Source organism: Hypoxylon fragiforme (assembly GCF_022984875.1).
Source record: "Hypoxylon fragiforme strain CBS 206.31 chromosome Unknown GGS25scaffold_5, whole genome shotgun sequence".
Taxonomy (NCBI): Eukaryota; Fungi; Ascomycota; class Sordariomycetes; order Xylariales; family Hypoxylaceae; genus Hypoxylon; species Hypoxylon fragiforme.
This window is the reverse complement of record NW_026054760.1, coordinates 3,548,975-3,575,684: the sequence shown is the minus strand read 5'-3', so window position 1 is coordinate 3,575,684 and position 26,710 is coordinate 3,548,975. Positions and strand designations below refer to the sequence as shown.

Genomic DNA, 26,710 nt, shown 5'->3' with positions numbered 1-26,710 from the left:
AGACGGGCTGCGGGATCAAGGGGTCGCCTTAAATGGCAAACCTCTGATACCCGGAAAACCAAGCCCAAGTCCTTGGAAATACGGAAATCGAAACCTCATTTATCATGAGATAATACTATGTAGCACAGAAACAGAGCACCAGGGTTATTCACAGTAGGATGGGTCCACCCGAGCAGAAGTGGTGGCAATACCAATCTATAAACAGGGGTTATTTGTGTACCTAGCAGGTTAGATAGGTAGTTAGGTATGTATATATACCTACTATGTAGGTAGGTATGTTGTGTGTAATTTCTGTGTTGAGCATGTAACTGTCAAGTATGTATTCAAGTAATCGTCATCAAGCTACTACTACTACACGTAACGGATGTAGGTATCCTCCCCCTCTATAACTACTACATTGTATGTAAGGTATTAACGGTTCACCTATCGTGATCATGTAGGTCCTAAGTCCTTAGACCTCGGCCCCGCAAGCGGTGAGATAAGATCCATCGACCAAAGAATGAGTACACACTCCGTCTGTAGTGTATGTACTATGTACTGTATTTGTGTGAGTAAGGTACCTAGCGTCTTGGGTGTGGATAGCCATGTGGGTTAGCAATAATATCGTGGGGCAAAGTGGTATCCAATATCTTGTCGAGTTATTCTTGAACGAGAAAGCACACAAGCATTCCCTGATCGATCTCACCAGCCGCTAATCAACCTTTCCTTTTGCATCCCTAGTGTTGTAGGGCTTGGAACAAGACCTACCTACTAGGTACCTAATCGATCTGTAAGGCATACAGGTCCACGTGTATGTGAGTATATTCCTTTTGCATGTCATAGAAAAGGGCTGAAAAAGGAAGTTTCTGGTGCATTGGTAGGAAATATGTAGGATTCAACGGGTTGCTAGGCTGTGCTCGTTACTAGTTCGAGAGGGCTTAGACGGAGTCACTGACACACTGTGCCTCAAGCTCGCAGGTATGAGGGACCAGCCTACTCTTAAAGCAACTTTGAGATCTTCATCGGCGACCATAGAGCACTGGCTTTCAAGATATCCCGACAAGTGGTGGTAGTTGCTTCATAAAAGCCCCCCCTCCCCTCTCTTACATACATACTGTAGTAGGTAAGGCCCCTTTACAAGCCACAGACCCATCAAACAAACGTGTTGATGAGAAATTAGTGCAGCCGATATTCGGCTATTAATCCTTGTGATAGGCTATGTGCTTGGCGATGAGGAGGGTATCCATCAACAATATTAAAGTTATTACCGGCGTCGATGCTGCACTGATGCTGCGTCGATGCTACGTGCTTTTTTATGCCTACCTGGCTAACCTAGCGGGAACCAGTCGCTTCTCCCTCGCGCGACCGGCAAGAGGCGATAAAGCCTAGTCCGTTCAGCCCTAAATAAGAGGATTTCGCTGTAGATTTCGCTAGAGTAGCCTTGGGGGCTACGTGGTGGTTAGTCTGACGTGAGATTTATAATGCTCACCCTTCCCAGGTTGGCGGTAATGGACCTTTGTATGTGCATTGTGTAATCAAGTATTTATTTACCATATATCTGCTGTCGACACATCAACTGCATTGGTTACATGAGCAGAGCTGCATGCCAATGGAATTTCATACAATGCAATGCTACTAGTCTGCTGGTCTGCTAGTCCTACACATGATGTGTTTATTGCTGGTTTGCCCACCATACATAAATGGGGTAAAAGGGGTAAAAGGGGCTTTGTGTACCTCGAGACTCGGGAGCAACTACTGTGTAGTTACAACTTGTTCACTTTATGTACCCGGTAGAATTATCATAGTAAAATTCATATGACAATAGTTAACAGATCTTTTATAGGAAAGGGAGCTTCTGGAAAACGCTATAGCCACGTGCGTGGTGGTGTTGGGGGGTTCTCTTTAACATTACACTCGATGGAACGTTTCAAATTGCCGGTAATTAGGGCTTAAGGAGGCATCTCTTTGTGCCGCATAAGGTTGACAAATCAATGAGCTACCTACAGCTGATTCATACAAGATATCTCCACTACTTGGTACTGAATCAAGACTTGGAAAACGACGTTGTAATTTCTTACTGTGCACAATTATTATATGATTAGTATTCATTTTGAATGTTGTATTTAGGGGGTTGCGATAAAGTCCATGGCAGCAATCTTCTAGTCGGTCCTAGTCAGCCCACGTCCGTGACGGAGTCCGTGATGGATCCATCCCTAGGTAGGTACTTTTACATAAATTACATAAATAATTACCCAAACAGGCCAAATTCACGGCGCATACATGATCAGCATGCAACCTCAGTATTTTAAGAGCGGCCCATGGACCCATAACATCATGGATCCCAACCCAACCCATCCCATCCCCATGCTCATCCCCATGCCTATCCCCATGTCCATGTGGTTCCATCGGATCCGTCATACCTCAGTCTCGACGCCAGTATCCTTTTCCCCATGTTGGAAGATACCACTAATGTTACCCTTGATCCTGCTCAGCTTACCGCCTATGTGGTTAGCCTCTCTCGCGGGCCGCCACTGCACTATAACAACAGGAGTTAGCAATTACCTCTTTGAGCATATAACTTTACATATATTTCGGAAGTATAAAGACTCCCGGCACGGGCTGTACGCTAGAAAGGACGAGATTGCTCCCGATATTACTTACTTATGCCCCGGTGCTTGCGATGGAGCTGTTTGTGGTGGTCCTTGTAATCACGTAACTGTCCTCGTACACCTCTAGACCCATCGTCAGGATCGTTATGTCCCGGCGCCAGCACAGACGTAGCTACTTCGCTTAGCCCATCGACGGGGCTGCGAAATATGTTCTTGGCTTTCTTGAGACCCGACAGTGATAAGTGGGACTTGTTCGAGGTTCCGTGACCATCACCATGCTCCTCGTCGTCGGAGCTAGCAGATGAAGAGGAGGAGTCGTTCGTATGGACGCGGAGCTTTTTACGGGTTTCATCTTCTGTGTCATTGTCGCTTGACGTATCGTCCTCGCTTTCATCATACTCGTCCTCGTTATCGTCAAGTTTCTCGTCAGTGATCGTATCCAAGCATTCCATCACATTCCGCAACTCATTGTTCTTAGCTTGAGCGGCATAGACCTTGTGATATCCAGAAAGACCACGCCAAAATCTGAGCTCTAGTTCAACTTCGCCCAAAGGCTGCTCGCCATCTGCCATGCCATTGTAGTCACAGCATGATTCCGCTTTCTTCAGGCCATCCTTCGATCCTTTCCATACCTTCAAGGTCTTCGTCTCATTTACCTCGTCCACAAGCTCGTGAAGCCACAGGACCGCGAAAGCTGCGGTTCTATCTGGCCCAAGCACGGATTCACGAAATTCAATCACCATGTTTGAGGCGTATCGTTTACGGATGGCCAAGAACATAGCCTCATCGCGTGTCTTATTCTTAGGTACCCAAGAACCGTTTTCTGGAACCATCTTGGCGCGTCCTAGGTTGGTTCGTATCTTGGCACGGTGTTCTGTTAGAGACTTAGGTAAATCGGCTTTCGCCTTCATAGAGCCTCGGATCTCCAGGGTTCCATAATCCCATCCGGTGAGATTTGGAGGAAGTTTAACCTCAACACTTCTCCAAACCATGCTTAGACGCACTCGACCGTAGCCAATGCCTCCCACCACTATGATAACAATAGGTTTAGCAAACTTGTATATTTAATACATGTGACGTGGGAGTATGATCCAATTTTAGAAATTATCATGCAAGACGGTGTCTACTGCGGCTACTGGGTAGAAAGTAGGATTGACTTACAAGGATAATTCTCCATAACCTGGCTCCTCTTCGCAAACACTTTCCTCAGTGGTAGGTAAACGATCCCGAGAAGCGGATCATCTTCTCGCTCCCGTGAGTCCCGCACGCTAATAATGATCTCGGTATCTCTCCAATCTCGAACGAAACGTTCGGTCCCGGCGTTGAAGAATGGTTTCGAGTTCTTTGGCTTCGTCCGTGTTCTGTAGATCTTCTTATGATTAAGTAGGATAGTGCAGTAACTGTCAGGCATGTCATCGCGCTGCTCCGCTTCATCTTCGTCTTCTTCTCCCTCTCCCTTGTCTGTCTTACGAAGCTTTTGTACTTCCAACCCGGTGATATTATGTATCTGCACACTGACAATACCCGAAACGAAGTCAGTAGACGGCGGCGCTGAGACAATCATAGCTTCTTCGAGTTCTCTGTAGTCTTGGGCTTTCTGTTGCTTAACCTCTTCATCGTCTGAAGGTTTTCCGGACTCCCTAAGCTTGTGCTCTGATAGCTCTGAGACGTGCTGCTTGAGCTGTTCTTTCGTCTTTATCTCTTCGTCAATAGTCTGCTGCTCAAACTCCTTGGAAGTGATCCTCTTCTTCGAAAAGTACCCAACGGACCAAGTCAACGACCCTGGCATTGCCTCATCAGGGTCCTGGCCGGTGAACCGGTCCTGACGGTCGAGCATTTTATTCGAATTTTTTATCAAGTATTTCAGATCTATTTCCACGCGGCCTAGATCATCATCCGCCGACCACTTATCCGAGTCCCAGAGCTGGAGTCGTAACTTTTCTTCTGCGTTCACTTCTTCTGGGGTCACCAGTATACTGGCCCATTCATGCCACCTTGGGTTACTATCGCCCGTAATAATGCGAGTCGAAGCAACTGGCTTTCCAAATTTGCCCCAGGATACGGTGACGTATGAATCGCTCGAACCTTGTATAGGGCCCACTCCACCGTCGCCCTGCTTGAAATCTTGTGCATCTTTAATGAAAATCCAGACTACACCGAGACTGGTTGTATCTTTCTTGAAGTCCTCGCCCACAAGCATATCCTTGAGACTGAGGGTTAGGCTCTTGGGAGCTACATACTCCGCCAGAGCAGCGTCGATTGCCGAGTTGACGAAAGAGGATATCAATGGAATATCGGTAAGACTGAAGCTGTGTTTTGAAAGGGGAACACACGATATACTGGCCTTAGGTTGCCCAAGGAAAGTCATGGTGCATAACGAGATGAATGGTGGGTCCGGAGTCAGCTGTAGACGGAGTCTCACAGTCATGACGAGACCTCTGAGTTCAACCCAGACGGGAATTGCCACCTCTCCAGGAAGATAAAACTTCAAATACAGATGTGCGTTCTTCGCCTTGGACTTTATCGACTTGCCCGATGAGCGGCTTCGATAAGCAAGTGCAAGTTCTAAGTTTACGAAATCACCCTCTTCGGCCTCCATACCCTCGCGTATGGCCGCTTGTTCTTGCTCTTCTTGCTTCGGATCCGTGGGTTTTTCATTATCGTGCTTCGGGGCTCCTTCAACCCCATCTTCTCGATTATCTGCATCACTTTGGGGACTCTGCGGGTCAGTTCGGTCGCTTCCGGTGCCCTTATCACCGCCTTGAGGTTCTCCGTCAGAGCCAACGGACTGGCTCGCCGCTCCAGTTGGGAGCCACCGAATCCCGAGAATTCGGATAGACTCACTCCCCTGACCCATGTCATCTACGCTTACCATCTTTATAACCTTAGGTAAAGAGGCTTGCATAATGTCTTCAATCTGGTCGACGAGGGAAGCAAAGAGGTCGGGATTAACCAGTGGCCAAATTGCTGCAAAGAGACTATTGAGCCATTGAACTGATTCGGGCAACTCTTCGTCATTACTCAAGATAGCCTGCTCCTCACGCCGCGCAGCATCCCAAGTCTCATCTTCAAACACATCACTAACTCTTTTATTTACCCACTTTCCCATCCCAACCACGGTGGCCGCGCCCAATACAACAAATAGCACCGTGCTTAACAATACCAACCAACCATAGCCGATGAAAATTGACGGGAGAAGTACTAGAGATGCAGCTAGAGAACCAATGATAGCCAAGCCAGCGTATACTGCTTGTTGGTATACGGCAGCTAGCTCTTGTCTTGTTTCCTCGAAATTTGGTGGCGGAAATAGCCTTTGCATGCCATTGTAGGTTTTCTGCACATTATCCTGCTCTAACCGCAACTCTTGGTCGGACTTGGAAGCACCTTGCGGACCAGTAGCGGTGAGGTGATGTACTCCGGGTTCTGGTTCATTGCGAGGTGTTGAGTTGAGATCCTTCCCAGTCTGATCATGGATAATAATCGGCAGATGGGTGACTGGGTCTGTGACCTCGCGTCCCCCGCCATGCCTCTTTGTCTTTTTCATCGCTTTGCGTTTTTCTTTTGGATCTACAGCACTTGTAGCAACTTCCGTTGCAGACTTGTCTGATTCTCCCTTCTTGCTTCGGTGGTTGTCATCGTCCTGGCGCTCATCCGGAGTTTGTTCTCGTTCTTCTTCTCCCCTTCTATTTGCATCATGGCGAGAAGTTTGTTGCGGATTAACATAGTTGTGATTTGTAGAAGGATAAGGGTCATGTTGAGACTTTGGGGTATCTTCTCCTTGGATGACGGCCTTGGCAGACTGAAATGCGCGCTTGGGTTTTGAATCATCTTCTGGTCCTTGTTGTGCTTGTTCTTCCTCTTCTATCTGGCCATCCAATTTCTTTCTGTGCTGTCGGTATCCCTGTACTGTAGGAATTGGGTGCTTAGCATTGTGAGGGTTCCCATATTCCTTTCCCGTCGCATCTTTTTCAAAATCACCTTGATCCGTCATGTTTATACTTTCTTCTATGCGCAAACGCAACTGGAGTTTATTAGATCGGATATGGATTGTGTGTAGTAGGTAGAGGTATCAAGGTAGTCTACCTAGGCAACATGAAGTAAGTTGTATGAAGTAAGTTGTGATAAGTAGGAGAGTTCCAAACTTGGAACTTTTATAATAATAATCTGTGTGCATTAAAAGAGCAGGAGTAAGAGACGAGGTGGCACAAATGATTCACAACGGACGAGGAAAGCACGATTTGGTTGGGTTTTGCTGGGTTTTGCTTGCATCACCAAGACGAAACATTGGACGTACGGCAGCTTCGAACGTTGGATTCTGCGGTGCGGTGAGGTCATCGCATAGTACGTACTTGTACCTCCAGTCCGTAGGAGCTTTTCAAGGTTAATGCCGTTTTGATATAGCGCAGTGGGGTTTAGCGTGATGCAGCTAAAACGAGGTGCCTGAAAAAGCTCCGGTCTTGGCGTCCACCGAGACTAAAACTGCCATCAACATTGAATGTTTTACGGTCTACTTAGATAGGTACTATGTACATAATGTAACGTACCTAGTAATACACATCATGATGGAGCTGACACATAACCTTGAAATGTACTACATACTAGGTACCTAACCTTAGGGTATGTACTACTTGAATAGTAGAGTCAATCAGTGCCCAGGCCCAGGCCACTGGTGTATAGCAGTCACTACTAGGTATTGTATTGTACAACTAGTAGTAATTAGAAGTTCCTTGGCTTAGAACCCAACCCTAATGCTAACACAAACAAACACAGCCAGCAGGCAAAATGCCAAAATATCCAGTCACAGCCTTAATAAGGTATGAAGTAAGCCAAGCTCTAGTCATCGTTGAAAGAGCCTTCATATGATCTGAGTTACTCATCTTCCAGCTTTACGGTTTTGGCCGAAGGAGGTAACACCAATGGTAGATATCTGGGTCATTTATCTTGAGCTTAGGCGTCGGCATCTTGGCTATGATCTCGACATCAAACGGCAGTCCCTCCAGTTCAAAGCGGATTGATGAATAGCTGAGAGAGATCCAGACTCCTCCATCTGCCAGGGATTTCTTGACACTAGAAGCCATCCGCAGGAGAGCTGCCTCTCCGCCACAAGATACCGCATCAACGGTACTTTTGTCCACGATCAATTCAAATCTCTGGTTTGCAGGCAAGCCATCACTAAGCTGCGTAACGTCTGCAACGACGTACTTCATCTTGATGTCGCCGAAAGCATTCTTCTCCAGGAGACGTCCGCGCTCAAGAGCAAGAGGCTCGTAGTCGATGTTCGTCACGTCCAGATAACCCCTCGAACGAAAGCTATTCTGCAAATCACTTGTTCCTGAGCCCAGCTGGAGAATCCGGGGTGGATGCTCCTCATGCGACAACGCGTAAAGGTAAGGCTCTACGAGGCACATGAACGACTCCGACGACGCCAACCACTCAAATGACGTCTCGGATTGAAACCGATCGTGCCAATAGCTCTGTTTCTCAAAATTGGCAGGCATCGCGACTCGGAAGCTGAATGAGAATTTGAAATATCAACAGACACATCAAATTACTAGATACCTAGGTAGGTATACGAATATTCATGTACCATAGGCAAGTAGGTAGTAGCTGATGTTGATCTTTCAGGTCAAAAACGGTTCTCCTTTTTGAGTGCCCAAGACCTAGGCATTAGTAATCACGGGAGTTTCCACTTTCTAAATTTAGTGACAACAGATAGAAGCCTCTCATTAGTACCTAACTAGCTACATATCTGTAGGCTGATCACTTCCTACTGATCTTAGTCTGATTTACTATCTGAACAAAAGCAATCATGGATCATACTACGCAGTGAAACTATCCGCAGGAAAAACAGAAAAACATCGATTATCATATGTAGGTGAAGAAGGAAATAAAAGGCCCCCTTTTTTTACGAATTCAGCGACTACAAAGGTACCCAAGCCAGCCCTACTTACCTCTCCATGTGTTCATACACAAGTAGGTTTATATACTCACCGCGCCCTCGCTTTCCTTTACGACACAGCCACGTGTCTCGTCCTCTTAGGCGGCGATCCGTATGCGTCGACGGCCGCCTTTCTCTTGAGCTGGCCCCCGGTAGCTATTGAGCTCGCGGGCGGCAGACTGGCCCCCCAGAACGACGCGCTAGTATCGATGCCGCCGGGTCGCGCGTCCGTCTCTAGGCTTAGGCTGCTGTCACTGCCGCTGCCGCTGCTGCGCGTTCTCGCCTCCTCCTCGTCCGTCGTTTGCGCGAGGCTCGATCGGCGGCTCTCGGATTCCCGATAGGATCCCCCCTCGTCAGAAGCCGACAAGTCGGGGTCGAAGTCGGAGTCGTGGTCGTAGTCGCCGTCCGCGTCCGAAAATTCCACCACCTGTGCCTTTGCCTGTTTTACGTTTTTTATAAAACTGTCCATAGCCATGCCACCACCACCACCTCCTCCTCCTCCTCCTCCTGGTCGGGGGGCGGTGGCGGAGCCTGGTTGGGAGCTGTGGGAGCCTGGTCGGTTGGAATTTTGTTGGGAGCTGTGGGAGCCTGGTCGGGAGTTGGCAGAGTGCGCGGAGTGCGCGGAGTGACGTCCCTGGAACGAGCGACCTCCTCCTCCTTGGCGCGAGTTGTTATATTGGGAAGCGTAGAAGTTGGCAGGAATCTTTGGGGGGAGAGGGCGTTCCTGTTTCATATTGAAATGAGTCAGAGGATGATTCGCAGGACTTCTAGCGACCTCCGTGAAGGTGTAGTGCCCATCCACTCTGCTGAAATTGACGGGTCGCTCCGGTAAGAATGATGGCATAAGGGGAAGCACATGGTGCTCGACTAGAGGCGGGGTCGCATTCTTCGGGTCGGGCCACGAATGAAGAATGCCGGCCTGACCCTGTAAGAATGTAAATGGGAATACCCTGCAACGATCTACTCGGAATAATGTGTCGGGCGTGTGCCGTAGGGCTCTTTGAAGACGATTTTCTAGTTCAGTAGCCACCTCACGCGTCGCTTCCAGAATTGGCCGCGACTGCATGACCGCGCGAGCCATCTCGACAACGACGCAGATAAGTTCCTCGTAGAGTTCGTCGATGTTCAAACAACCCCTTTCGGTATACCATTGCCTTGCGTTGCTGTGTCTAGCTTTTTCCTCGGTGATGAGATAAGATAGAAACTCACATCTCCAACTCTTGAAGCCATCGATAATGCTAATGTAGTGGCTGAATATCAATGCCTCCGGTGTTGGCTTATTGTCAGTACCAACTAAGAGCGCAAGTCGAACTAGGTTGATAATAGTAAAAATTAGAATAATTACATAGAAATCATCTCGATACTATTCTTTGCAGAAGAAAGCAAGGGGGAGAGAGAAAAAAAATAAAAGGGGGGGGGTTACTGATGTATCATACCAATACATGTGGCCTCTTCAACTGTCATACAGTGTATGATCCTGAACATCTCATGCGTGAAAACTAAATCTTGAAAGTTGATCTCGTGTGGGCCTAGACGTCGTATATTAACGACTTGCAAGTCCTCCACTAGGAGCGGGACGTGACCCCACCGGTTCGCTTTGTCCTTTATATGCTTCCTCCAAGTATAATCAGGGGCATTATCCCCGGTTTTGAAGCTGCTCGACGGGTCCTGTTCAATATAAACAATCATGGCCCGCAGGCGGTGGAAGATGCCATGGGAGCCGAAGGAGATGGCCCAGTCTACCAACGTCCTGATGTCTTCGTTGGCTACGTAATCGGGGCCGAAAGCGTCCCGGAACTTCTGTCCCGCTATGCCCAGCACGTCCTCTGCATCTCTGAGTTTGTCGATGGTCTGGTTAAACTCGAGAAGATGCTCTGCTGCTGCGTTGTTGCCGAAAATGAATCGTCTGTGGGTCGGGGGGGCGCCCGCTACTCCGGGTTCGAATGCTTCGTCGATGGACGTCTCGTTGACAATATTAAGAAGTTGCGGGGAAAGCAGACTGGAGAGTTCCAACTTTGCTCTAAAGCTAGCTCTTTTCTCCAAATTCAAGAGAAGCATAAGCGAATATGCGGTTTCATAAGTTCCATCACTGGGTATCCTAAAGCCGGCCAAGGTCCGCGGCTTCGTGTTATACCGACTTAAAGGATGATCCACAAGGGGGTAATCCATCTTGACGGTGATGAATGAGACTGAAATATGTATCGGGATATGTAACGAATCGTTGGTTAATCAATACCTAATAAGAGTCGCCCGCCGTAGTTTATGGGGGGTATGCTGAGAGTTTCGTTATTGTGGTTTTCCTCCGCTCGTAAGGGTGATGATAGTACGAGAAGTGTAATGGTAAAAGTACTTGTGGGCTAACCTCTTGCCCTACGGGAAGTCCAAGGGTTCAAGGTTGTTGAATATAAGACAACTTAAAGTTATCACTCGAGCAGTTGCAGAAGCATCCCAAGAAAGATAACGTGGTGCGAAACTAAGGCATAAGTGCTACTATATATTAACTACAAAGAACAATAGAGAGCGTCGACCAAATACAATAACATGCGTTTTGGGATCTGAGAATGACATTGATTAAGCTCAATGAAAAGGTCACTTTTTTTTTCTAGGTATTAGTTGATGCTTGACCAGTCTTGGCAAAGACACAATGGCTTTCACGCTTCTGGGTTATTGTTAGGAAGAGAACATCTTCTCTACATTATGAATTCTATGAGTTCTAACTACGATGTTTTGTGCTAATACAGCGAGGAAAATCATAATATCGACCAAAAGGGGTCTCGGTTCTGCCGATAACGCATGGGAGAGAAGTCCAGGAACTAACATGTCACAAAGACCTCGATGATTTATTTCGCGAAGCTCGTGAGTAGAATGCTAAAAGTGAGTCCAAAAGTGAGTCCCGGCCCAAGAGAAGGAAGAGTGATTCTCATGGTATAGGTAACAGCTTTAATGCATAAACCGTAAAAAGCCAATAGTTGTGAAAACTCACAAAGAAGTCGTCGCTACGATGACAAGGAGGAAAGCAGAGAAGCCACGCCAATTGATATATACAACAAAAGACTTGTCAATCATTCACCCTTTGGCGTAGCGGTAAAGTCTAGCAAAAAAAACCCTAAGAAGAAACTCCCATACCTTCAATGTCAGCAAGTAGCATACGTTCCCTAAGCATTAATATTATCATGAAAAGCAACCTTAAGTAGTTCGGATAGGATGCCAGCCTTGTCTTATTTTTTTTATTACCATCCCTCAAACTTATAGTGATGTCCAGTCCGACGATTTCTCCCACGCCGCCGCAACCTTGAGGCAGTCGACATCCGCATACTTGCGCCCTACGATCTGCATAGCGGTCGGGAGCTTGACACCCGGGTCTTCGCGCGCGGGCACGAAACCCACGGGCAGCGAGAGGGCGGGATGCCCAGAGCCTGAGAAAAGCTTATCAATACTATTGAGAATGTTTAGCGGTGAGGGTAATTTTGACTTACTGTTGAAAGGGCAAGTATTGGATATCAGCCTAACAGTCCTACCCAGAAAGCTCAGCGGACCCTCGTCGGAACCAGGGTCGGGTAGCTGGGGCGGCGGATACGGCAGCGTCGGCATGACCAAGACGTCGACTTCTTCTAGCGCTTTGTCGTACGCATCCTATACTTATCTGTTAGCTTACTTACACCCCGGAAGATAGTAGGTAGATGTCCCGAATTCCTTACGCTGATCCCCTTCAGCAGATTCATAGCCTTCCCGTGCACCTCGGCGTTGTATTTCTCCTGGGCCCACAGGTACTGCACGTACAAGTTCGCTGCGCCCGGTCCCAGGGCCTCGAACTGCTCCTGAGTTAGCTTGGCGCCGATCAAGCCCGCGCGGTCCGTCAGGTAGAGCTGCTTCCTCCCATAGATGTCGCCGAGGAGGGATTGGCGACCCCCCGGCAACGGCAGAGCACACGTCCAGGCCAAGGGGGCCACCAGGTGCAGCGGTACCGAGACCGACGAAACCGTGGCTCCGAGGGACTTGAACTTCTCAATGGCGGACTGGACCGATGAAACGACGTTCGCGTCTTGTCCGGGGACCTCGAAGCCCTCGCGCAGCACTCCGATCTTGACGCCATCGAGCCGCTTCGCCTCTTCCTTGGCCAGGACGGCATCGACAGGGGCCACGTATTTCAGCCTGCCCCCCTCGAGGCCGAATGGCGGCTGGCGATCATCCCAGCCGTCAGGTCCGGCAATGGCCTCCAGGAACAGCGCACAGTCCCGCGCCGTCTTCGCCATGGGCCCTGCGTGGTCAATCGTAGCGTCCAGACTCAGAATGCCCGTGTACGGCACCAACCCCCATGTCGGCTTGAGACCCACGATGCCGCAGGACGAAGCGGGGATGCGGATGCTGCCCCCCTGGTCGCAGCCGAAGGCGAGATCGACAGACCCGGTCGCCACAAGGCGTCCGGAGCCGCTGCTCGACCCACCGGCGCTGTATCCCTTCGCATACGGGTTGTGGACTTGCCCCGTCACTGCCGTGGCGGATAATCCCTCGAGGCACGAGTTTTCGCATGCTATATTCTTAGATGGGCCCATACTAGCACGGAATAGGAGGTACAGGAGGAATAGGGGAGAGAAAGTGGGGTGGCAGCTCACCAGCTTTCCCAACAATGATCGCCCCAGCATCCATAGCCCTCGTAGCGATAGTCGCATCGATCTTCGGCACCCAGTCCACCATCGACGTCCCGTTCGTGCACCGGACCCCCGCGAATGCCATATTGTCCTTAAGCGCTACGGTACGGCCTTTCAGCAGGTCGCTCGTGGGGCTTGTGCATTTGGCTGTCACCTAAAAAACAGAGATAAAATCGTCCCTACTATCAGATTCTTTTGTCCCGGTATGCAGAGCTCAGGCTTTACTCCCTACCTTGGTTGCCCAGGCGCCCATCTCGTTGTCCGCGGGGATGTGGATGTTACTTCGCGGATATTTCTCGAGATCTGTGTAGGGTGATGCATCTTTTTCATCTGATAGCGATGCGATGGCGGCATCTAAAGAAGATATCAAAGTACTGTAGTCGCCAAGAAGTGAATCTGAAAGCTTGAGTCCGGCTTCTTCGAGGACAGGCTTAAGTTCCTCTCCGGTAACTTTCTTCTCGTGTTCCTTAAGTTGAATGACCGACATTTTGATGTTTAACTTTATGTTGTTATTGGGCTATGATACCTATTTTAGGGGGCGGGGTGAGCGTAGACCGGGATGTTCTGCGAGTTTGAAAATAGATAAAATAGATTGAGTTGGTATATGAATGGAGGGGCTGAGGAATATGTATACAGGCATCTTATATATTTCGTGGTAGGCCATTGACCATGAGAACCTTCTTATCTCCAACCGCCACCGGTCGCGGGGGACGGAATCCAAAAGAAAAGGGGGAGGGGTTGGGGGGTTTTGTATATTGGCCCCCTCCCGCATCTGGGAAGTCGAAAAAATTACCGGACATAGTCGGAATCATATGATGCCATGAACTGCGCTGCAACTGTGACATAATATGATTACCAAAGACAATGTGTTAAATCAACTTGTAGTCAGAATCTTATGGTATGTATCATTAACATTTGAGTATGGTACCTATCCAACGCTTCTACTCTAGCTGCTATGTACTACTAGTAGTAGGTACCTAGGTTAGGAAATAGTAAGGGGTATGTATCTATTAGGTACCTACCTAGGTACGCACCCCAAATTCTAAATGGTATTGTTGAGATCAGTTAGATTGAATTAGTAGTAGGAAGTATAGCAGCGATGGTATAATTAGGTAAGTGAAGATTGGATTAAGGGGCTGGCGTAGACTTCTTTGCATCATACTGCCTTCGACCCTCTTCTTTGAGCTTTTCATCGTCCGGGCGACTGAGTTCTATTTGCGGCATCATAAACCATGAGATGACAAATGCAACGGCAGCCAAAGATGCGCCAATGAGAAATATAATTCTAAAGCCCTCCCGATACGCAGGTATTAGCACTAAGCGAATGCGTTGGGACTCTTCGATGGGCAGTGATGAAAGGTAGGATTGCGGGTTACTAAGTAGATCCTTTGATTCCTGTGCACTGGTTCCTAAAGACGAAAGAGAGTTGGCTAGAATATTATTTCTGAATGGCACATAAGCTTGGAACTTGAAAAGGGGTTTCCCCACGGTGGAAATAATTTAAGTTGTTACTCACATAAGCGTACCGCAAATCGCCAAACCGAATGTTCCGCCCAAGTTACGCACGAAACTAGATGTTACTGTTAGCGAAGAAGCATCCGGCATATTGTGGAACATATGCCCTTACTTTCGAAAAGACGTCACAATGGCCATGTCTCGCCTCTCTACTCCGGCCTGGCAAGCTATCAAAGCCCTATATCCCGATGGTCAGCATCTTCGCATCTGCAGTAGTAAATGCAACCTCGAAGACTTACGGTTGTAACGTATTTCCAACCCCTACACCAATTATGATAGCATATCCTATCTGTTTCCCGAGCCCTGAATTTTCGTCTAGAGTTGACATCAAACCAAGACCAATGGCCCAGCAGACCCAGCCAAACAAGATGCACTCGCGGTATCTACCCACCCAGTGGACTATTAAACCAGATAGTGTGCTACTAAATGTCTGTATAACCGTAATTGGTAGCAACATGGCACCAGCCTTAGTGGCCGAGTAGCCATAGGCAAGCTGATAGAAAGTGGGAACATAGTAGACCTGAACGACAAAGTTCCAGCCGTTGATGGCCATCGTCAGGCATGCGCCATTGACGATCTTAGATTTGAAAATATGTACTAGGTTGATGGTTAGCTCAATATATACGTGACGATTAGCAACAAAAAAACACTCACAGGGTACCAAAGGATATCGTGGCCCCCGCCACTGCCATAGTACGAAGGCCACGCATAGAAGAAATCCGAGGACCAAAGTTGTGATGACTGCAGTCGACTTCCACGGATACTCAGATCCACCCCACGTCAAACCTAACATGAGAACAGACACCCCAGCCAATGTAAGGGCAATGCCAACAAAATCAACTGCTTTCAGCTTTCTGACGTTTTCATTAGCACATAGTAATTCAAGAAGAAGCAAAAAACCCTCACAATTTCCAGTCCCCCTCCACCTTCTTCAACGGCATAATGAATATTACGCAGCAGGTGGCCAACAAGGTAAGCGGCAAATTCAGGCGAAAGATCCACCGCCAAGAATCCTCCGATATCGAAGAAAGGGCACCGCCGATTACAGGACCAATACCGTTAGCAATAGCAACCACCGCGCCCTAAAAACGCATATAGATGGTTAGAGATGGATGCTTTCGAAATGAAAAGGGGTTAGCTTGGGTCACATACAAGTATCCCTTGGTATTTCCCTCTCTCTCGTAGGGGCACAACATCGCTAACAATAGTTTGGGCAATGGTCATCAAGCCACCACCACCGATACCAGTAAAGCAGCGGAAGACTATCAACTGCGTGACGGTTTGGGAGAGGGATGAGGCCAAGGAGCCGAAAAAGAAGATTGCTAACCCAACGAGCAGGATTACTTTGCGGGACCAAATATCTGAGAGCCGTCCGTATAGAAGTTGACCGACGGTCGAAGTACTGGAAAAAATATTTAGCTACTTCTTCATCTAGAGACTAAAGCCTAATCCCCGAGAGTAACTTACATGAAATACCCGCTAGCGATCCAGGAGGCTTGTCCGCTCGATTTCAATGAATCTGCAATGATGTATAAACTTGCTGCCAGTGTAGTTTGGTCCATAAGAGCTATCAAGTCTATACTAGAACAAGCAAGGAAAATCTAAGACAAGTTAGTGAGAGGTACACCGGGGGATATCCCACATTGGGTATCTTACCATGATGATAGTCTTCCTAGGGACATAATTGGTCTGCTCGTTGAAGACGTGCACTTCATTCTCGCTTCCTGAACTGCTAGGCCCGGTGACCCTCGGCTGTTCTCCATCGACGGTGACATTGATGACACTCTCAGGCCGTGAGTGACCCCCGCCTGTATCCTTCTCCATGACTGCAATCGACGAGGCAAGTCAAATCAATTGAGATCGAGTTGGCCGAGAGAGGAGGAAGCACTAAGGTTAGCATATAATCAGCTAGATGAGGCTAACCTTGCCGTCCCTATCTCCACATTAGTAGAGTAATACTTGGATGATAGTGTAGACCTTGATGGTGGACATAGAGATCTGCAACTTAAGAGACCCGCTAGTAAGACAAAGAGGTTCTCATAAAAAATGACACAATTTTTTGACAGAAAACGAAAATGATGTTAATGATCGGAAACACTAGCCAGATACAAGTCTACCTACCTGTAACTTATCCTCTGTGAAAGATGAGAATATTGAAAGAGTTGAACTTAGATATAAGACTGACTTTGTACTTACTTGAAGTGAAACCAGCGGTGTGAACAGACTACCTGCTACCTGCGAGCTGGTGTGAAGCTGGTATGATATTAATAACTTGAATCATCCATGATTCGATGGGGAGATGCCTCGGGAGGTTTTATTTCTTATTTTATTTTTGATGTCAAGGATCAATGATTCCAACGGGTAGCAATTGCCATGTGTAAAAGCTCATGGATGAAAATGTCATTTAGCCCAAGCAAGTAGTCATATACACGGCTCTACCCCTGAATGCTACCCCAAAGTAAACTTTACCACCATATCATGCACACACTAAACATGGCTAGGGTCCAAGAGCCACAATCCCATTGGTTGGAAACAGCCTCAAAGTGCCTCGTACAGGGATCGGCGTCATATCGCAACATTTGTGACCTTGGACTAAGAATGCGGGTACGGGTATGGGTAATGCGTAATGGGTATGGGTCTGGGTTTGGGTAAGCTTTGCAGGGCTGTGGAAGTTTATATGGATGTACTGGAGAACACCACCATATTTTTACACTTCTTCTACCTACCTAGGGTATAGGCTACAAGTCTACAACCCTTTCCTGTTCATATTCCTTTGCCGGCGAGGTTCGCAACATGTCGATCTTCCACAGGCCAAGACATTCCACATACGAGACTTGTCGGTTACCGATGAGAAAAGCAGTCTAGACCGTCCTAATGTACACGTTATTTGCTCAAGAGACGAACGTGTGAAACGGGGCCTTGCTAGGTAATTGGTCTGGAGACGGATTGTGATGTGACTGAAGATTGGTTTGTGGTTAGGTCATATATCACAATAATATTGGAGTCGCTGCCCTCATATAGGGAAAACTTCCTCCGGCCCGAATCTCTTCAGAATATAATTGTACCTGCTATCCTTCGTAACCGTTAGTTTCTCCAAGGTTCTCCGGTCAACCCTTTCAAAGAACAACCGCTCACACCAACAAGATACTCGGCCAGCCATGACGAGTAACAATCCCCTCAATGTCTATAGGGGTCCTAACTCGGTCCGAGACTACTTTGATCCGGACTCGTCTCCCCCTTTACCACTAGTGGAGCTACCAGATAAGCTCAACCCATACAGAGGCGATGGCGTGAGGATATATGCCAAGATGATGACTATGCATCCAGCCAACAATGTGAAGGCCATGCCGGGTAAGTCTTGTCACTAAGTCGTCCTCATACACATAGTGGTGTTGACAAGGTAACCCTAGCCTTAAACCTCCTCGAGAAGAATGTGGTGCCAGGCAAGACAGAGACAGTCATCGAGTATAGCTCGGGCTCAACCGTCATATCGATGTCTCTTGTGTCTCGAGTATACCATGGCGTCACAGATGTTCGTGCGTTCCTCAGCAACAAAACAAGTGTCGCTAAGCTGCGGTTGATGCAGTTTTTTGGCCTCGACATGTGAGGGTTCACATATTCATATGTAACTTCCACCATCGTCCGAGACTAACATTGTAATAGCACTCTCTTTGGTGGGCCATCCCAACCAGAGCCCACAGATGAGCGTGGCGGGATTAAAGCTGCGCAACGAATGGCAGAAACCAATGAGTCCATCATTAATCCAGATCAATATGGAAACGACGACGTATGCCACCATCTGTCCTTCGTTATGATCAGCTGATGCTGACCGTATATTAGAACTGGAAATCCCATGTCAGATGGACAGGCCCTCAAATCCTCAAACAATTGCCAGAGATCAACTTGATCTGTGCTGGCATGGGAACGTCTGGTAGGTGCTCCAAATAATAAAAAGCGTCCCGTTGTTAACACGATCTCCAGGAACTATCACAGGATTAGGCACGTATTTCAAGGAGGCCAAGCCCTCGGTCTTTCGTTTAGGGTATGTATGCCCAAGATTCAGACTGTTCTGTATTTGATATGACTTGGTAATGCGCATGCTTACAACCAGTAGAGTCTGCACAGCACCTGGCGATAGAGTCCCAGGTCCTCGATCATTTGCTCTGCTTGCTCCTGTTGAGTTCCCTTGGAAATCAGCAATAGATCATATTGAGGAAGTTGGCTCGCACGACTCATTCTCATTATCGCTAGACTTATGTCGCGAAGGAATTGTATGCGGGCCATCTTCCGGTTTCAATCTCCGAGGCCTTTTCCAATTCATCGAGAAGCACAAGACTGTCGGGACGCTTCGGGATCTTGCAGGTGCGGGTGATGAGATACACTGCGTTTTCCTTTGCTGCGACCTGCCTTATCAGTACATCAACGAATACTTTGACAAGCTGGGAAATGGTTATTTCCCGTCCATTAAGAATGAGGTGTGTAATGACAAGCTGAAACCGAAGAAACTAGAACAGGATAGGAATTATCCGATAATGCATGCTAATCCGGGACTTAGGCATTAACCAAGGTCGACCTTTACCGTTACGATGAGGCTTGGGAGAAGGATGCTACCATCGCCCTTCCATTGTTTCTAGACGTAAGAGTACCATCTCGGGAGGGACCCACAGCGCACGAGAAGGGGTTTGGCGGTGCGGTAAAGCTCAAGAGCGGTGTCGCTATCATCGACCTCCGACAAGCCATCGATTTCGAGAAATTCAGCCTCCCTGATTCGATCAACTTACCATTCGCCGACCAATCAAGACCGAGTCCGTTCTTTGACCCATCAGTTTTGGAGTCGCTGTGGCGAAAGTTGGATAATCATTTTACGACGCCGCGCGACGAGTTGCTTCCGCTAGTGCAGAGAAAGCAAATCCTACTGCTATGTTACGACGGTGATAGTTCTCGTGTGGCGACCAGCGTGCTTCGTGCCAAGGGGTACGAGGCAGTTAGCATACGTGGTGGCTTCCGAGCGCTCGGAGAGCTTGATGCAGGCGTAGCGAACGGAGAATTTGTGACGGACAGCAACAAGGCAGGCATGGCGGTAATGCGTGAGGTTGAACTTACGACGCCTTCGTGACATGATGGCTAGGGTTTGACGCTGTGGCGTTGAGGGTACATACCGACATTTTAAACGGATTAAAGATCAAGGGATGGGATGGACGGGATTTGCGTTAAATTGTTTACCTGCAAGCTATATTCCAGTACATAAGAGCACGAGAGTCTACACAGTTCGATCAAGTTAAGGGATACTGTGATTGCTTATGTAGGTATGTATGGAGGTATTTGTGGGTTCAAGAAGATACCAGGCTGATAACTACATATTATACCAAGGTATGCGTATGTATATGCACATCTTATATACATCATTGATGGTGCACCTAGAGCTGAGGCAAGGCAACATTATTTTACAATTTATATGGATGGAAATTTATTGCCTAGTGTTAGGTAGCTATAAAAGGATGCCGGGTCCTTATTACGAAGTAACTAAGCTTAATCTACACACCAAATAGTAGGTAGGTAGCAGCACTAGGCACCCCGTATGTTCATGTATTGTACTTATTAAGGTTACATACCCAAAATTCATCATGGATATTTAATTCCCAATCTCTTGTTTTATCATATATTTTAATGTTATCAGGGGTGGCAAATTTCTAGATATACGGCGTATGGCCGTGCTACATTGTGTAGGATACCTACGTACCTACATACCTACCAACAATAGCCTACGCTGCGTATTATTATCAACGTGGCTTGAGATACCTGTACTGTGCCGCATAGTTATACCTTTAACGTTGAAGTTTACCGATGTAATAAGATGGCGGTCAGTCACGTGGCTCCCTGAGGCAACACACTTAGCTACTCCATGAATTGTAATCAATATACGAATTGCGCATATGTAAACTTGGAATATTGTCCATACACGTGTATTTTGCCTACCTAGGCAATGGGATCATCATCCCGCTTTGACTAAAAAAACCTTCCTTTTCGGAATTAAGCCCATTCGGTTCGAGAATAAACTTGGCAAAGTGGGCTAGAACGGAGAGCTACCGCGTGGTAATCGCATGGGTTATCGTAAATGGTGAAGGGGACTCTCTACACTATGTACGAAGTAGTTACCCAAGAAGTAGGTAAGACAAGAATATCCTACTAATCCCACCTTGTGTCTAGTATAGCTTCTATGGAGCCACTAAGGGGCCTTTTTCTTTCGATATTTTGTCTCTCAACTTTTATCATCCCTGCCTACTTAGTCTAGGCAAGCTAGCTGGGTTATCTAGGAGCAGGCAGGCAGTGGCAGTGTAACCTCCAAGGCAAATGATATACTGTATCTCCACCCAAAACATGTTTCTGCGCCTCACCAAGGCCGGAAACTATTGGATTCCCAAAGGTCTGCGAGGAACGGGCTGAACGGCGTTGGCATTTTTTATAAAAACTGGCTCTCGTTCAAGCTTAAAAAGAAGCACAAAGTCCTAAAGAGAGGATAGACGACGGGAGAAAGAGCATCCGAACGTCCCGAACATCTATCTACCTCATCCACCCCCCTTATATAAAAAAGAAATTAATTACACCCAGTTACGGCGAAAACCACCCAACTGCGCAAAAAAGCCATGGCGAAGACGTCAGACAAGCCCTTCCGGGTGATCCTCGTGGGCGGCGGCCTCGTGTCGCTGACGGCGGCGCACATCCTGAGCAAGGCGGACATCGACTTCGTGATCCTGGAGAAGCACGACCGGCTGCTGACGCAGATCGGCTCGCTGCTCGGCCTCATCCCCTCCACCCTGCGCATCTTCGACCAGCTCGGCATCCTCGACGACGTCACCGCCATCGCTTGTCCCGTCGTGTCCAACTACGTCATGTCGGCCGACGACCAGACGCTGTTCTCCAACTTGGAGTCGGGGAAGCACTTTAGGACTTTGTAAGTCGGATTTGTCTCAAAACGTTTCCTGCATGTCTTGTCAATGTCTTGTCTGTGATGCGGGTAGGCTAGACATCCATCTACCTAGGAAGGTAGAAAGAGACATTGCATTGCATATCACACGGAGAAACCGCATGACTAACGCGCCAACGCATCTAGCCACGGCCGTGACTCGCTGGTAACGCACCGCCCGTTCCTAATCGACGTGCTGTACAAGACGCTCCCCCCGAGCGCCAAAGCGCGGGTGAAGGTCGGGAAGCTGGTGACCAGCATCTCCACGACCAGCTCCCCGGACGGCGTGCGCGTCGAGTGCGCCGACGGCACCGTCGAGGAGGGGTCCATGGTGATCGGCGCCGACGGCGTGTACAGCAAGACGCGGCAGATCATGGAGGCGCTCGCCTCGGGGTCGTCGGCGGCCCCCTCCGCCTCGGAGGAGCCCGAGGCCCCGTACGTCAGCACGTACCGCTTCCTCTTCGGCAACATCCCGATGCCGCCGGGGGTCACGGCGGGCGTCAACTACGAGTGCGCGTCCGACGGCGTGTCGACGCAGCTGATGGCGGGCACGGACCGCGCCTGGCTCGGCGTGTACGAGGCGCTCGACCAGCCGACGCCGGGGAACCTGCGGTACACCGACGCGGACAAGGAGGCGCTGCTGAAGAAGTACTCGCACCTGTACGTGGCGCCGGGGTGGACGGTGGCGGATGCGTTCGCGCTGAGGGAGGGGGAGATGGGGCTGGTGCCGCTGCAGGAGGGGTGGGTGGAGCGGTGGTGGCACGCGCGGATCGTGCTGGTGGGCGACGCGGTGCGGAAGCTCGACCCGCACGCCGGGCTCGGCTACAACAGCGGCGTCATGGACATGGTCGTTCTCGCCAACAAGCTGCGTCGCTTACTCCTCGCCGACCCTTGCCCCGACACCGAGGCCCTCGGCGCCGTGTTCGCCGACTACCAGGCGCAGATGGCGCTGTACAAGCCGAACACCGACTACCTGTCGCGCGTGCGGCCGCGCCAGCTGGGGTGGCTGACGGCCAAGGACAAGCTCATGACCAAGTACGTGATCCCGTGGACGGGGCTCAACAAGCTCGGTGTGCGCTACGTGCTCGCGCCGTTCATATCCAGCCTGCCCGTGCTGGAGTGGCTGGAGGAGAAAGGCCCGCCGGGGAAGCCGAGGCTGCCGTATGTGCACCATGCTCTCGTAGAGGGGAAGGGGGTGGTTGTGCCGCAGAGGAGCAGCCAGAGCCTGTCCCTCTTTACTGGGGCGTTTGCCGTGGCGGCCATTGCGGCGGCGGGGCTGCAGTACTATGGGAGGATACTGTGAAGGATGAGCTGGGGAGGGAGATGTTAAGGGATTTATATGGGTAGGTATGGTCTTGGCTGGGAAGGACCCGGATGGTTTCCTACGCAGGTAATTAGGTAGCTTGTGTACGGTATATATCTGTTTGTGACCCGTTTCACGAAGCTAGACATCTCTTTGCTGTCGTATGTATCACCATCTAGGAATCAATGAATCAAAAAAGGAAGGAATAAATCACTACTTGAGACACGAGATCTGATTTCTAGGTAAATGTGCTACTTCGCATCCATGATCAAGTTCTATTATTACTATTTCCGCTTATGTACTTGAGTAACCCTATCTAGCAAATCTACCGAAATCTTGCGATTTATGAGAAATATACCCAACCATACCTAATCTAAAGCATAGGTACATGATATAACATAAATATACGTCCTACTCTTCCACGACATTACCCCTTGCATAGTACACATCAACATATTCACACCTAAATTAGCCACGTACCTACTTCCCCCTCAGAGTGGATACGTAATTGAGAGACCATACTGGTCCCAGTACATCCCCTTGTCAGAGGATGTAATGCAGCTAGGATTAATGTAAGCTTAAAAACACAAGTAGTACTCGGAAAGGGGCGAGGCTTACTAAGTTCGATGGTCCATATCGCGGTCGAATCCGCCTCTGCTCATCCAGATCTCCTCCATAGTCTCGCGGTGCTTACTCTTGGGTTTGCCCTGTGCGATACGCAGCTTCTCGAAATACACATAGGCCGTGTAGAAGACCGTGCTCTTGGCACCGGTCCTGGATCCCTTGCCGGCGCGGAAGTCAGCGAGCTGCTTCGACTGAATGCTCTTGATCGTAGGTGCGTTCAGCTGCGCGTAGAGATCGCGGCAAAACTGGGCTTGGGTCAAGCCAGGCGTCTTGAGATGCGCGTTGATCTTCTTGCGGATCTCGTCGCACGTGTCATACACCGAAACCGAGTCAGCTTCTTCGCCATTCAAGTGAATGCCGCTGATATCTGGGAGTGACGCGGCTGTGGTTATGCTTGATTTGGAACCGCTAGCACCAGCGCCGGCGGCTTTAGCTTCCTGCAATTGCCGCTTCTTCACGTCGGGCATCTTCAAGCCTGCGGCCTCTCGCTGTCGGAGCCATCTCCAGCCATTTGCGTACACAGAACTATTGCATCCACCCATCGGCCCTTTCGCCTTGAGGAAATTGCTGAGACTGTTGCTGTTGCAGCCAGTAGCACGACAGAACTCGGCCTTTGTCATGATTCCGCCGTCGAATAGCTTGTTAATCCGGCCACGCACAGTGGTGCAGTTAGGCATGATCTCATCATCGAACGAATCAGGATCCACGATATCGTCCAAGTTCCTCTTGTATGCGGCAATCTCATCCTCTAACGACAATGAGGTCTCTGCCTTGCGCTTCCTGCTCGAGGATGCACCGGTCGCAGCCTTTGCAGCCTTTGCATTGCTTGTAGTAGATGCTTTAGTAGTATTGGCCGGCTGGGTACCTGCCGACTCCAAAGTCGGACCGGTAGTGGAAGTTCGAGGTGCAGGTGGCATGTTCCCTGTGTAATAATTGAAGACTCTTTTTCTAGCAGAGCCCTTCAATCCTACGACGTCGAGGTACTGTTCAAGTGAAGCCTTATCCCAACGAACTGGCTTTTTAGCCTCAGTGCGAGCGGGGGTTTGATTGACACGATTGGTTGCGTCGTCGAGAGGTTTTCGTGCCTATTACCATATATGTGAGTATGAATACTACCTTACGTGCATGATGATGCCCCAGTTGTTCGACTTGTTCGGTCAATGGCTGACATACTTGTCTTTTTGATTCCATAACGATTACCTGGGTAGGTACCTATGTTCTATCTTCTAATAATTCCTTTGGGGATTGGAAAAGAGAAAAGAATCATCTATTCACCAAGCTCTGTTTACTTGTTCTGTTTACTTGGAACGCGTGAGTTAATAAATAGAAGAGAAGAATAGTTGAAGAAACGCGGTCTAGCTAGGATAGCTTAACATTAGTTATGTACAATATTTACATACCCCAGGTAAGCTACAAATACCCACAATATTCTAGGCAACTTCTAGGTTATGCATATTGACGGTATTATGACGTAACTATTGTGCAATCACTGCCATGATGTGCAGTAGTTATCACGAATTACATAATACTTTCAAATGAACATTGAAAGCATAAGTGGTCACAGGGGGCTTTAATACACGAATTGCCTTAAAGGCCCTTAACTATTCCCTATTCTAGTGTATTCTAGTGGCTTCTAGGGGGCTAAGGCTCTTTCGCCCCTTTTACTACACAATAGGAAGTAGATAACCTACACACATAGCACTTTACTTTAATTACTAAATTACATACTGTTTATATTAGCTATGTACACATAATGCGTCTACTTAGTATTTGGTAATCAGTTATTATATTACTTATATTATTGAAATTTCCCCGCCTACCACGTTGGTTCGATTTGCCTACATTTGTTTCACTTTTTTTACGCGCCGGCAAGAAAAAATAGAGGCGTTCATTAGTGGCAAATGCTTGGGTTCCCGCACGCTCGGGACCAGGAGATAATGTCTACATTGCCCAATAGCGTAAGAGGATCTTCATGCATGTTGGTACGACATCAGATTTGACGCAAGGGAGATATGTACGTATGTATGTCTAGAGAGTGGATGCCGAGATCTTCGGTTATTAGTCCGAGAAATAGTGGCAAGCGTCGGACCGGCGTCTACCTTGGTTTGCTTGCCCCTCTATATAATCGCTGTGGCTTATGATACAGCTGTTACTAACTACATATGTTGGTTTTCACTAGGACACGGCAAGTTATGACTACATGTAACTCAAGGCTCAAGCTACCCAATGATGGCCGTACCGCAGGTAGCGACTTTATAAGCCGAAATCGTGATATTAACGTTCCTGAGCCTCGTCAAATCCTACCGTTGCTTACAGCACATGCATGCAGATGGGTGCTTACCTACTAGCGAGTAGCTGGGCAAATGGGAATGGACCCCAATCTTCTCAATCAGATGTTCTCAGATGTTTGTCAACAGCACATACTCGAATGTTGGCTCCTATGCGGCGTAGCTGAAACGATGTGTTACTGGCCGTCACGATTATTTAGCGAATAGGGTCAAATAGCAGCCTTGAGTTCTTCTTCGTTCAGTCCCGACAATCTGGATCGCTGGCTAGGGCTATTTCTACTGGCGGTTGAGGTCCTTACGTGATACGTGGGACGAAACATGGGAGAAAAGAGGGCAGGCAGGCTGTAGAAATAACATAGTAAAGTAGGTAGGTAGGTAGTATCAACGCAGTTCGAATCGATCACGAGGGGTCACCAATGATAACTAAAGCTGGTCGCGACAGGACTCGTGGTGGTAATAAATCACCGAGTTGTATGTAACCCTAAAAAATAACGGTTGGTGTTTATAATTGTCGCAATGCTACAGTACATACATATCCGACTGAACGCTTTGCGGCCAGTCTTATTTTCCGGGCCCGATCGCTAATTAAAATGACCTTCCAGGTGGTATTACAGTAAGTCCAATCGGGAATAGAGCTTCTCTTAGCTCACCTAACTCACCTAGCTCACTTAAAGCCATCTCCAATGAGCGGCCGTATCCGTAGCTATGAGTTCAATATGAGTTCAAGTCTCCACTACTTAGGTGACACAAGCAAGGAGGGCCTTGCAGTCCGGACCAAAGCCAACAACTGTGCCATGTAGAGTGATTGGTCACCTTGCCTTTCACCTGCATCTCCCGCCTT

The 26,710-nt window shown here is 48.5% G+C and overlaps 8 protein-coding genes across 8 annotated transcripts; 2 read left to right on the top strand and 6 right to left on the bottom strand.

The window, feature by feature from the left end:
- Window positions 1-2,062: 2,062 nt before the first annotated feature.
- GGS25DRAFT_492763 (uncharacterized protein) lies at window positions 2,063-6,924 on the bottom strand. The gene is made up of 3 exons (XM_049261212.1): window positions 3,750-6,924; window positions 2,641-3,618; window positions 2,063-2,515 (listed from the first exon to the last, which is right to left on the bottom strand). The coding sequence occupies exons 1-3, from the start codon at window positions 6,577-6,579 to the stop codon at window positions 2,394-2,396; spliced, it is 3,930 nt and encodes a 1,309-aa protein (XP_049117193.1). The 5' UTR covers window positions 6,580-6,924; the 3' UTR covers window positions 2,063-2,393.
- A 137-nt stretch (window positions 6,925-7,061) lies between these two features.
- On the bottom strand, window positions 7,062-8,244 carry GGS25DRAFT_492762 (S-adenosyl-L-methionine-dependent methyltransferase). Its single transcript, XM_049261211.1, has one exon. It carries the CDS (start codon window positions 8,084-8,086, stop codon window positions 7,475-7,477), a length of 612 nt encoding a protein of 203 aa, XP_049117192.1. The 5' UTR covers window positions 8,087-8,244; the 3' UTR covers window positions 7,062-7,474.
- A 352-nt stretch (window positions 8,245-8,596) lies between these two features.
- Window positions 8,597-10,695, bottom strand: GGS25DRAFT_522228 (uncharacterized protein; the record flags this gene model as incomplete). The annotated part of the gene is made up of 2 exons (XM_049264186.1): window positions 8,597-9,837; window positions 9,993-10,695. 2 exons carry the CDS (start codon window positions 10,693-10,695, stop codon window positions 8,597-8,599), a joined length of 1,944 nt encoding a protein of 647 aa, XP_049117191.1.
- Window positions 10,696-11,228: 533 nt separating this feature from the next.
- On the bottom strand, window positions 11,229-13,949 carry GGS25DRAFT_492752 (amidase signature enzyme). Its single transcript, XM_049261210.1, has 5 exons — window positions 13,408-13,949; window positions 13,140-13,329; window positions 12,225-13,057; window positions 12,003-12,159; window positions 11,229-11,942 (listed from the first exon to the last, which is right to left on the bottom strand). Exons 1-5 carry the CDS (start codon window positions 13,660-13,662, stop codon window positions 11,773-11,775), a joined length of 1,605 nt encoding a protein of 534 aa, XP_049117190.1. The 5' UTR covers window positions 13,663-13,949; the 3' UTR covers window positions 11,229-11,772.
- Window positions 13,937-16,870, bottom strand: GGS25DRAFT_492749 (MFS general substrate transporter). The gene is made up of 9 exons (XM_049261209.1): window positions 16,347-16,870; window positions 16,158-16,291; window positions 15,843-16,092; window positions 15,597-15,772; window positions 15,345-15,544; window positions 14,930-15,287; window positions 14,803-14,868; window positions 14,692-14,745; window positions 13,937-14,619 (listed from the first exon to the last, which is right to left on the bottom strand). Exons 1-9 carry the CDS (start codon window positions 16,512-16,514, stop codon window positions 14,304-14,306), a joined length of 1,722 nt encoding a protein of 573 aa, XP_049117189.1. The 5' UTR covers window positions 16,515-16,870; the 3' UTR covers window positions 13,937-14,303.
- A 978-nt stretch (window positions 16,871-17,848) lies between these two features.
- GGS25DRAFT_531946 (tryptophan synthase beta subunit-like PLP-dependent enzyme) lies at window positions 17,849-20,066 on the top strand (the record flags this gene model as incomplete). Its single annotated transcript, XM_049265548.1, has 7 exons — window positions 17,849-18,041; window positions 18,101-18,293; window positions 18,354-18,477; window positions 18,531-18,621; window positions 18,672-18,732; window positions 18,805-19,165; window positions 19,246-20,066. 7 exons carry the CDS (start codon window positions 17,849-17,851, stop codon window positions 19,804-19,806), a joined length of 1,584 nt encoding a protein of 527 aa, XP_049117188.1. The 3' UTR covers window positions 19,807-20,066.
- Window positions 20,067-21,002: 936 nt separating this feature from the next.
- GGS25DRAFT_301491 (FAD/NAD(P)-binding domain-containing protein) lies at window positions 21,003-23,202 on the top strand. The gene is made up of 2 exons (XM_049257656.1): window positions 21,003-21,642; window positions 21,802-23,202. Exons 1-2 carry the CDS (start codon window positions 21,335-21,337, stop codon window positions 22,955-22,957), a joined length of 1,464 nt encoding a protein of 487 aa, XP_049117187.1. The 5' UTR covers window positions 21,003-21,334; the 3' UTR covers window positions 22,958-23,202.
- On the bottom strand, window positions 23,198-25,104 carry GGS25DRAFT_492741 (uncharacterized protein). Its single transcript, XM_049261208.1, has 4 exons — window positions 25,006-25,104; window positions 24,755-24,940; window positions 23,576-24,666; window positions 23,198-23,518 (listed from the first exon to the last, which is right to left on the bottom strand). Exons 2-4 carry the CDS (start codon window positions 24,770-24,772, stop codon window positions 23,449-23,451), a joined length of 1,179 nt encoding a protein of 392 aa, XP_049117186.1. The 5' UTR covers window positions 24,773-24,940; window positions 25,006-25,104; the 3' UTR covers window positions 23,198-23,448.
- Window positions 25,105-26,710: the final 1,606 nt, after the last annotated feature.